Source organism: Myotis nattereri, assembly GCF_964212035.1.
Source record: "Myotis nattereri genome assembly, chromosome: 2".
NCBI lineage: Eukaryota > Metazoa > Chordata > Mammalia > Chiroptera > Vespertilionidae > Myotis > Myotis nattereri.
In genome coordinates, this window is record NC_138076.1 from 99,389,942 (window position 1) to 99,402,116 (window position 12,175).

The 12,175-nt window shown below is 40.4% G+C and overlaps 1 protein-coding gene across 1 annotated transcript in view; it reads left to right on the plus strand.

The window, feature by feature from the left end:
• The window catches only part of NBEA (neurobeachin), a gene marked incomplete at its 5' end in the record, with an annotated part of 948,936 nt that overhangs the window by 210,027 nt on the left and 726,734 nt on the right, over positions 1–12,175 (plus strand). The window contains one exon of the mRNA XM_081083035.1: positions 10,384–10,492. Within this exon, the coding sequence (XP_080939161.1) occupies positions 10,384–10,492 (109 nt within the window). The remainder of the gene's footprint in view (positions 1–10,383; positions 10,493–12,175) is intronic.

A 12,175-nucleotide genomic window follows, 5' to 3' on the forward strand; every position in this document is an offset into this window, starting at 1 on the left:
CTCTATGAAAACAGTAAAAATATAAAAAAAGAAAAAGAATACTGTATTGTATATTTGGATGTTGCTAAAGAGTGGATTTTTAAAGTTTTTATCACTAGAAAAGGAATTTCTTACTATGCAAGGTGATGGATGTTCATTAAACTTACTGTGGTCATCATTTAATAATATGCATATATATCAAAGCATGATACTTTACACCTGGAAAGAGGGTGAAAAAAAAGTTGATAGGACACTGTAACATATGTACCATGCTGGTGGGGGATGTTGATAGTGAGTGGAAGCATGAGCACATGGAATGTGTGAGTTTAGGGTATATATGGGAACTCTCTTTGTACTCTCTGCTCAATTTTGCCAAACCCCTAGACTACCCTAAAAAATAAAATAAATTTTAAAGGGTGTGTGGAGGGGGAAGCTGATAGGCAAATAAAAAAAAAAGAAAGAAAAATGTTTATCTATTTGGGGAGTGGGGGAAATAAGAAAGGGTATTAGTTGGGTGTGAAACCCCTCTGCACCTTTTGATTGTCACCATTTAAATTTTTTATTTTTTAAAAAATTGCAGTTGATAAATAATATTGTATTAGATTTAGGTGTACAGCATAGACATTTATCTATATACTAGAGGCCCGGTGCACAAAATCGTGCATGTGGGGGGTCCCCTCAGCCCAGCCTGCACCCTCTCCAATCTGGGATCCCTCTCAGAATCCTAGACCACTGGCTCCTAATCACTCACCTGCCTGCCTGCCTGGTTGCCCCTAACTGCCACCCCCGCCCCTGTTCCAGCCTGATTGCCCCTCATGCCTCTGGGTGCTGGCCTGATCACCCCTAACTGCCCCCCACTGCCGGCCAGGTCTCCCCCAACTGCCACCTCCCTGCCGGCCTGGTCACTCCTAACTGCTCCCCCGCCCCCCACACACACACTGGCCTGGTCACCCCTCACTGCCCCCCCTGCTGGCCTGGTTGCCACCAACTTGCCCCCTCTGCTGTCCTGGTTGCCTTTAACTGATCCCCCTGATGGCCTGGTCGCCCCCGACTGCCCCCCTGCTGGCCTAGTCACCCCTCACTGCCCCCCCTGTTGGCCTAATCACCTCCAACTGCCCTCCTTGCCAGCCTGCTCGCCCCGAACTGCCCCCCTCTGCCAGCATAGTCACCCCTAATGACCCCCCTGCCAGCCTGGTTGCCCCCAACTGCCCTCCCTGCTGGCCTGGTTGCCCACAACTGCCCCCCCTGCCAGCCTGGTCACCCCTCACAGCTCCCCCACTGGCCTGGTCAACCCATGCAGCCTGCTGTTCAGTTGTTTGGTCATCCCTCAGCCCCCTGCCAGCCTGGTCGCCCTACGCAGCCTGCTTGTTCAGTCGCTTGGTTGTCCCTCAGTAACCCCCCTGCCAGCCTGTTCGCCTCACGCAGCCTACTTGTTCAGTCATTTGGTCGACCCTCACTAACGCCCCTGTCGGCCTGGTCGTAGGCAGCCATCTTGTGAGGGTGTGAGGGTTAATTTGCATATTACCACTTTATTATATAGGATATAAAAGCCCAGTGACCTTTACAGTGGAACAGCTGGTTGACCAGTTTCTGTGATGTGCGCTGTCCACCAGGAGGCAGATGCTCAACACAGTGCACTCCCACAGTGGGAGCACCGCTTGTCTGACAGGGATGAGTGGCTGCTCCCATATCAGGAGCAGCTGCTCAGAGGGCGGGTCCACAGCTGCTAGCGGGAGGGAGCAGTGGGCCTGGGGCGTGTCGGCAGGAGGGAGCTGTAAGCCCTAATCTGCTGGGGCACAATGGAACTCTGGATCTCGAGTGATCAGGGGTGTGGCCAGCCTTCAAACCAGACCCTGACAGGAGGGTGGAGGGAGCCCCATTCCTCATAGAATCAGCTTTTGGACAGCTTGCTGTCAGCAGTCTGCCAGCTAGGAATCCCATTCACCTGCACCCCGGACCCTCCCTGGAGGGGGCAGTTGGAGGCAGCCAGGCTAGCAGGGGAGGGCAGGTGGGAGCAATTAGGCCGGCAGGGGAGCAGTTAGGCGTCAATTGGAACGGCAGGGGAGTGGTTAGGGGGCAATCAGGCTGGCAGGCAGAAGTGGTTAGGAGCAATTAGGTAGGTAGGCAGGCAAGTGGTTAGGAATCATCAGTCCCGGATTCTGAGAGGGATGTCTGACTGCCAGTTTAGGTCCCACGAGATCGGGTCTAAACTGGCAATCGGACATTCTCTGAAGGGTCCTAGATTGGAGAGGATGCAGGCTGGGCTGAGGGACACCCCTCCAGTGCATGAATTTTGTGCACCACGCCTCTAGTATAATTTATAAAGCGATCACCTCATTAAGTCTAGTACTCATCTGACACCATGCGTAGTCATTGGAATATTATTGACTCTATTTTCTTTGCTATATTTTATGCTCCAGTATTGTTTTTGTAACTGGCAATTTGTACATCATTATTCCTTCACCTTTTTCAACCATTCTCCCAACTCCCCTCTCATATGGCAATCATCAAATGTGTCTGAGTTTGTGTCTGTGAGTTTGCTTATTTTTTTTTAACCCAATAAAAGTATTATTTTAAATACTAAGTAATAAAAACTGGTAGACCAATATTTAAATAAACCAAAATAAACTTTAAGACAAATAAGTTAATGAGGCTAAAGAGTGGTACCATAATATATAATAAAAGCCTAATATGCTAAGTGTCCAGTCCTATGATCATCCCTTCAACTGATGAAAGGTTGATATGCTAAGGCCACTTAACTGTTCACTATGACATGCACTGACCACCAGGGGGCAGGCAGTCGACTGGTTGACTAGTTGCTATGAAGTGCACTGACCACCAGGGGCAGACGCTCTGACTGGTAGGTTAGCTTCCTGCTGGGGTCTGGCCAATTGGTACTGAGAGAGATGGGCTGGACACTCCCTGGAGCCCTCTCGCAGTCTCTCCCCATTGGCAAACCTCCTGCGTCCCTCCCCATCCCCGATCGTGCACTGGTGGGGTCGCTTGGCCTGCCCTGTGCCCTCTTGCAATCCAGGCTGAGGGACCCCCCCTCCCAGGTGCATGAATTTTATGCACTGGGCCTCTAGTTTAATGATAAAGGTACAGTCACCAGGAAGATAAAACAATTTCAAATGCACATGCCCTTAACAACATAGGTGACAAAATTGGCTAAATTTGGAAGATAAGTCACAATGGTTTAACAGGTGCCTTCTTTTAAAAGAGCAATAAGAAAATAAATAATATAAATTTGAAAAAAAAAATCCAGTGGGTTGATTAGCATATACATTTTCTCCAACACAAACAAAACTGTAAAAAGTATTGAAATTAAGCCACCAGGCCCACTGCTCCCTCCCACTGCCATGCCACAGGTGACCAGGGCCCACAGCTCCCGCTCCCTCAACTACCTAGCCTGCTGTTCGGTCATCCATCCAGTCATTTAGGTCATGACAGCACCTGGCTTTTTATATATCAGGACTAGAGGCCCAGTGCACAGCATCTATGCACTGGTGGGGGCGTGGCCTGTGGGGATCAGCCCACTGTGGGAGTGTTGCTCATTCCAGTCAGCCAAGCAGCTGTGGACCCGCCCTCTGAGCAGCTGCTCCTGATATGAGAGCAGCCACTTATCCCTGTCTCCATAAATTTAAATAAATTATCATCCACATGACTTCTTACTCACAGTGTAATTAAACAAATCAGTGATAAAAATTGAAACTCATAAGCACAAACAACAGTATGTTGGTTACCTGAGGGAAGTGGGGGGTGCAGGGGATAGGTAGTAAAGGGTAAAGGCAGCCAAATATATGGTGACAAGAAATGATTTGTCTGTTGGCGGTGGGCACACAATGCAATATACCGATCATGTATCATGGAAATGTTCACTTGAAATCTATATCATCTTATTAGCAATGTCACCTCATTTAATTTAATTAATAAAAAATAAAATTAAAAAATCAAACTATGATAATGGAAATACATATATTTTAAATAACTAATAAATTATCGTGCAAATTATAAAATACTTAGAATCAAAAGATACTGAAAATTTTGTGTTTACACTTCTGACAGTTGGTCTAAGGGGCATTGGATGAAATTTATAGCCATCAATATTTAGATTAAAAGGAGAAAAATGGTTTGCCCTACCTCCCCTCTGCCCCAGTTTCTCAGTTTCATGCTGAATGTAAGGGTAGTTTAACATCAAGATAACTTCTAATATCTACTTATTAACACATTAAAGAATAGCTATATAATTATAGTGGTATAAACTATTTAATAAAATGCAGTTCTTGTTTGTCATAAAAATTTTTAGGAAGTTGCAAATAGTCATTTTTTAACCTGATAACATATAACTACCCCAAGTGTACCATAGTCCTATTTAGGAATGTAATCTTAAAAGCATTCCTTATATTAATATTAATGAAAGCCTATTTTTACTACCTGGGTTCAAGGTTGTATTGAACACTTCATTGACATTTATAGGACAATCCACCTAAAGACAGCAGAATTTTTTTCAAGTGCATATGTTGCATTTTCCAGAGTACTGGTATATTAGGGTTTGGGCAGTAAAACATCAAACAAGTTTGAGTAAGCCTAAAATAATTGAGATAAAACAAAATATGTTCTTTGACCATAGCAGAATTAATTTAGAAATCAGCAATAGAAAGAGATTTCAGAAATTGCTAGATATTTGGATAGTAAGTAACACACTTTTAAAGGACCCTTGGATTAAAATAGAATAAAATAAAAATGGAATATTAGTTTGATTTGAAGAGAGCAAAACCACAAATATAACAATTTATTGAATCCTCATGCATGGGAATGTAAAATGCTCTAACCATGTTCGAAAGGAATTTCGTATGACTTTAAATATCTAACACATATCATACATCTTGGCATTTCCATGATTATGTATCTACCCAAGAGAAATGACACACTAAGTTCATAGTAGACTTATGCATGAATATTCTTAGGATCATTATCGATAATAGGCCAAAACTGGAAAGAATTCAAAATGCATCAGTTGGAGAATGGATAAACAAAATACCATATACTCACAAAATGGAATAATATTGCACAATTAAAATAAAACTAGTGACGTATGCTATAACTTTAATGAATCCTAAATACATTATGCCAAATGATAAAAGCCCGATGGGAAAGACTGTATATTATATGATTACTTATATATGAAATATCCAGAATTCAGATTAGTGGTTATGTGGGGCTAGCAATGGGAGTTGGGATTAACTTCAAATGGGCACAAGGGATCTTTGTAGGGTGATTAAGCTGTTTTAAATGGGATAGTGATGCTTGTGCAAATTTTAAAATACTCTAAGGATTGAAAGAAAATACTGAATTATCCTATCTAATAATAGACAAGCATGGTAATTAACCGTAACTTCGCTACCCTTCCCATTGGCTAATCAGCGAGATATGCAAATTAACTGACAACCAACATGGCGGCCGGCAGCCAGGCAGCTGAAGCGAACAGGAGGCTTGATTGCTCCAGTGATGGAGGAAGCCAACATTCCCCGCCTGCCACTGCCAGCCTCTGAGCTGCAGTCTAAAAACAATGTTGCAATTATAGAAGCTAAACAAGCTCCACAAACCTGCTTTCAGCCAGCTTCAGCCTCAGAGCTTAGAGCAGCAGTGATGGCAACAATGTTTCAATTAGCCGCAGCCTCAGAGCTAGAGCCGGGCCTCAGAGCTGGAGCCAGCCTCAGAGCTGGAGCCAGCTCTCAGCTCCAGTGACAACTATAGAAGGTAAATAAATCCCAGAATAAAATAAATAAATAAATAAATAAATAAATAAATAAATAGAAACAAAGGAGAGGCTGGGAGCTTTAGTTGCCCACCAGCCTGAAAACGGCCCTCAGCCCCTCACCCAGACTGGCCATGCACACCAGTGGGGACCCCCACCCTAAACGGGGTGTGACCAGCTGCAAACGGCCATCATCCCCTCATCCAGGCTGGCCAGGCACCCAAGCAGGACCCCCACCCTGATTTGGGACACCCTTCAGGGTAAACCAGCCGGCCCCCACCCGTGCACCAGGACTCTATCCTATATAATAAAATGGTAATATGCAAACTGACCCTAACAGCAGAACGACTGGGAATGACTGGTCACTATGACACACACTGACCACCAGGGGGCAGACGCTCAATGCAGGAGCTGCTCTCTGGTGGTCAGGGTGCTCTCACATGGGAGGAGCTCTGCTCAGCCAAAAGCCAGGCTGATGGCTGCCAGTACAGTGGTGGTGGTGGGAGCCTCTCCTGCCTCCTCAGCAGCACTAAGGATGTCCAACTGCAGTTTAGGCCTGCTGCTGCCCGCTGGCAAGTGGACATCCCCCAAGGGCTGCCGGGCTGCCAGAGGGATGTCTGATTGCCATTTTAGGCCCAATCCCCTGGGCAGCAGGCCTAAGCCAACAGGTGGTCATTCCCTGAGGGTTCCCAGACTGCGAGAGGGCACAGGCTGGGCTGAGGAACCGCCCCTCCCCCTCGAGTGCACAAATTTTTGTGCACTGGGCCTCTAGTCTATATATATAAAAGGCTAATATGCTAAGTGTCCGACCATTCGACTGTTCAGCCAGTAACTGTGACGTGGACTAACCACCAGGGGGAGACGCTCAGTGCACAGGCATAGAAATATGGAACAGACTGATGAATCACGTTGAAGGGGGGCAGGGGGAGGGCAGGAAGAGATTAACCAAAGTTCTTATATGCATAGTAGAGGTCCAGTGCACGGATTCATTCACCAGTGGAGTTCCTCAGCCTGGCCTGCGGGGAACAGGCTGAAAATGGCAGTCCAACATCACCCAAGGGGTCCCAGATTTCGAGAGGGTGCAGGCCAGGCCGAGGAACCCACCAATGCATGAATCCGTGCACTGGGACTCTAGTAAATATATAAAATGTGTGAATTTATGTTATGTATCTTACATCTCAATAAAGGTAATAACATTTTAAAAGCAACATTTAAAACTTTTAGAAAATGTAGGATAATAGTGTCATCGTCTTGGATTAAGGAAATGTTTCTGAACAAATGAGTGGGGTGGGGGGGACAACGGGGGGTTAAGGACACATATGTAATACCTTAATCAATAAAGAAAAGTAAAAAAGGACATAGGAGAAGATATTAAAAAATGGAAGAATATTTCATGTTCATGGATTGGTAGAATCAACATCACTAAAATGTCCATACTACCCAAAACAATCTATAGATTTAATCCAATCCTCATTAAAATACCAACAGCATATTTCAAAGACCTAGAACAAACTCTTCAAAAATTCATATGGAATAAAAAAAGACCCTGAATAGTCACAGCAATCTTGAGAAAGAAGAACAAAGTTGGAGGGATCACAATACCAGATATCAAGCTATATTACAAAGCCAATGTTCTCAAAACTGCCTGGTAACGGCACAAGAACAGACATATAGACCAATAGAACAGAGCAGAACCCAGAAATCAACCCAGCAGTTGAGTGGATTAAAAAACTGTGGTACATCTACACAATGGAATACTATGTGCTGTGAAAACAAACAAAAATACCAAAAAAACAAAAACAAAACGAACAAACAAAAACTTACGATTCACAAAAGCATGCATGGCCATGGAGAACTTTATGCTAAGCAAAACAAGCCAGTCAGAGAAGGATAAATATCACATGATCTCACTCATTTGTGGAATATAATGAACAACATAAACTGATGAACAAAAACAGATCCAGAGACACAGAAGCATCTAACAGACCATCAAACTTCAGAGGGAAGGCGGGGGCGAGGGGGTGGGGGCGGTTAAGACATCAACCAAAGGACTTGTATGAATGCATAGAAGCATATCCAATGGACACGGACACTAGGAGGCTTGGGGGTAGGGTTGGCTGAGGAGAGCTCAGTGGGGGAAAAGGGAGACATATGTAACACTATATGTAATACTTTAAACCATAAAGAATTTAAAATAAAAAGTAAATGAAATCAGAAATGATGAAGACAAAGTCAAGGAACTGAATTTAAAATAGGCCAAGATCTAACAACTAATATATATCAACGTTAACATGAACATAATCTAAGTATTTTAAACCTTGATGATGTTAAAATAGCAATGTAGATCACAAAAATGAGAGGTGACATATAGTGTGGGAGTGCTAATTGTCTTTTTAATTTAATGGGAAATTAATAATTTCCAAAACTGAAATGTTTAGTCAAAATATATTAGCATTTTACTCTTTTATTCATAATTTCTTTTTTAAACTTCATAGATATTTAAAAAAATAAATTGTATATTTTAGGGGGTGGAGAAAGTCACCTCAATTTCACAATTTTTTAAAATTAGTTTCATATATATTTCTTAAGTCACCTCATTGCCTAGAAGACAACAACACCCCTTGAAATTCAAAATGTGGAAAATATTTGTCAATTATTTGTGAAGAAATGTCCTTTATATTATGAGAGTTCTTATACTCAGTAAGAAAAAAGTGATTACAGAGATTTAAAAAATGGTCAGAGGATGGCATCAGGCAGTTCTTAGAAATAATGTAAATGGTCAAAAGACTTGTGAGCATTTGTTAGCATTTCTTGTAAATTAAAATTCTATTTTTTGCATATCACATTGACTGCTTTCATGATTATAAAATTAATAATAGTTGAAACTGCTTATAAAATGCATTTATACTCTGATGGTGGAAGTTTGAATGTACATATTTCTAGAGGTTTTAAACTGATAAGTCTAAAAAAAATTAAATCTAATAGCTTTTACTAAATCATTTCAGTTACGGGAATTTGTCCTAAGGAAATAATCGTGGATATGCCCAAAAATATAAATAAAGGCACAAAGTTTTGGGTCAAAATTTTTGTAAATAACAAATCGCCAACAGTGGTGACTAGATTATTATGCTACTTTCTTATTATCAATTATATTTAATGACAGTAAAAAATGTTCTTTGTTGTTGTTAATCCTCACTAGAGAATATATTTCCCTTGATTTTTAGAGAGAGTGAAAGGGAGGGGGAGAGACCAAGAGAGAGCACCATCTATGTGAGAAAGACACATTGATTGGTTGCCTCCCCCATGTGCCCTGACTTGGGCTGAGCCTGTAATTGAGGTAAGGGCTCTTGACCAAAATTGAACCGGTGATCATTCAGTCCATGGGCCAACACTCTATCCACTGGGTCAAATCATCTAGGCAATGACAGTAAAAATAATATATTGATTTATAGGACACAAGTAACCAATTACCTTATACAGAATTATTTTCATTGCATGTATATCATTATATTTGTGTCATCTTCATAGTAATCTGGAATAACATAAACTGGTATCTAAAACTATCTTTGAGTTAATAGAATTATAGGTTTCTTTTTACTTTTTTCTGTTCCAAAGTATTCTCTGAATTTGTTACAAGAGATATTTCTATGACCATCCAAAACAACAACAAAATCTTGTTTTGTGAAGAAGGAAATCAGGGTATGTGAACTTTCCTGTTCACAGTCTTCAGTTAAATGGTCACACATAGCTGTAGTATATCTGTGGTCTCAGACTTAGGAAGAAAGAAACAAGAAATTAGCGATTACCTAGTCCTTTTATGTCATAGTTGCCAAATCCAAACAGGGAACCATGGAAAATCAAAGAAAGAAGTGAAACATATTGGTTTGGGATCCAAGAAGATCCAGCACTTGGATTTTAAGAAAGTGAAGTGAATGAGAAGCTTATAATGATTCCCTGAGCTAGAGCTAAGTGTTCTAGGATGCCTTCAATAGAGCCTTCTATCCTCATTATGTATTGGGGGAGAGGGGCAGTTAAATGAGCAACAGTTAGTAACTGTATAGAAAGGGTTTGTTTGTTTGTTTGGTTGGTTGGTTGGTTGGTTTTTTAATCCAATGGCAGACTACGAGTACAAGCAATAATGAATCTGCTTCACTTCTGTCAATTTCATTTTGGCTTTGTAATCCCCACTTTAAGCTAGAATATTCACTTTTAATTATAATTTTAAGTTTATCATAGACTATTTTATAGACTTCCATTTGAATAGAAAGGATTTAAAAATTCTGTGGTCTCTGTGTTAGGGGAAACCAAAAATCCAAAACTAATAAAAACTACTCCTAAATAGTTATTAGAAATTTGAAAATAATAGCTGATAACATTTATATAATATTTTATAATTTTTATATTTCACATTTTAGTTTGCACAGATATGTTATTTCAGAAATGTTTAAATAGTATTATTGGAATTTTAGGAAATATCTGTGCTATTAATTCATTTTTTTATAGGTGGAAGTTAAAGATTATTACTTATATGATTGTGTATCTGCTTAAAGATTGTACTTTTTTAAAATCTCAAAGTCATGAGATAGAAAATTCAATGTGTTTCATAGCATTGTGTTGTGTTTGTTTTTTCACCTCTTTTTCTCCAGGAGAAAAGTTGAAATTATGCATACCCATAGTCTTTTCACTCTTCTTGGAGAAAGGCTGATGTTGCATACAAATACTGTGACTGTCACTACATACAACACACTTTATGAGGTAAAAATTTTAAAATGTGTGATGTCATTTTTAAATGTATGAAGTGGATAATCTTTATGGAATTAGGATCCATTGTTGGTCACTTAACCTACAAAGCCAGTAATCATTTTAGAAAATAAACAGTTGCAGTTTTATATTTTATATCCAGACATATCCATGTACATTTATTCGCCAATTTTTATGTTGGTCCAAGGACATTTCTTTGAATATGGATTGGGTGATTGACTTTGCACAGAGTTTTTCTTACATAAACCATATACCCATTATGTATTATATATTAGTTCTCTCCTTTCCCCCTTTCCCTAATATGTAGCAATTATCTACCTTAACCTAGAATTAAAACTGTTCTGAATTGTAGGTAAGAATTATTTGTAAAATGGTATCTGGAAGAAACTTTATATCTCATCATTTTATTCAAAAATATGTATTTCATCATTTCTAACTGGTGGCCATATAGGTTGGATTAACATTTTTTCTATGAAATGCATGTGCTACCTCCTAAAGTAGCTGTTTTTACTTTTAAATACTGGAAAAATATTTGGAATGTTCTCTATGTTAACCTTAATTGTGTTTTCCTGCAACTGATCTTCAGTGTCTCTAGTTCTTTTGTCTATTGCAAAGACTAGCAGCCTGCCAACACCCATCTTTGTGTGGCAACAAGCTCAGGAGTTTCTATATTTTTAAGTAGTTGACAATAATTAAAGTGAAAATAATTTATTAAGCATAAAAATTATTTGAAATTTAAATCCCAGTGTCTGTCCATAAGTAGTTTTGTTGGAAAACAGTCACCTTCATTCTTTACAGATTGTTCATGTTTAGTTTTACTTTGCAGATCACAGTGTTTCAATTAACACATGTATTACTAAACCTAACATTAAAAAACACACCAGTGAATATATACTCTTTGAAAACAAGGAAAGTGGATTTCAGATCTCACCCTTTTAAAATACAGTGGAGTATGGGTGATTTTAGTGTAGATTGAGATGGCAAAACATTGTGTCTGTTATGCAAGTATACTGTAATTGTGCTAATACAATATATATTAATATTACTAGATTAAAGACTCATAATAATATTCCTAACTCAGAGAAACAGTGGTCATAATGTACAAAACAATATCGCATCATTGCAGTTTTTTTTACAAAAATGAAAATATGAAATGAGAGACATTGAAGAGGGCAGATGCTGAGATTCTGAATGGAATTGTACTGGAATTTTACATTAATACTAGAGGCCCAGTGCACTAATTTGTGCATGGGTGGGGTCCAGCCGGCCTGCCCTGATCAGGGTGGAACAGGCCCGGCCTGCTGGGGGGAGGGGATTCAGGAGGTTGGCTGGCTGGACCCACCCCTGATCGGGGTGAGGGGGGCAATCAGAAAAGGGTCTGGCTGGGGGGAGGAGCCACAGGTGGTAGGCAGGGCCAGCCCAACCCCGATATCTTTTTTTTCAACTCATACATACAGACACACCTCTTGTGAACTATCATCCTGCACATAGTTTTGTGTGTTGATTTTTCCACTTAATAATATACCACAAATACTTTTATTACAAAATGTTCATCTTTGTTCAGGGGAGCAACCTGTTCTAATAAAGGGACAGATAATGTAACATATTTTTAGGCTTTGGGGTTGTATTTGTCCATTTGGGCTGCTCTTAAGAGAATACCATAAACTGGGATGCTGA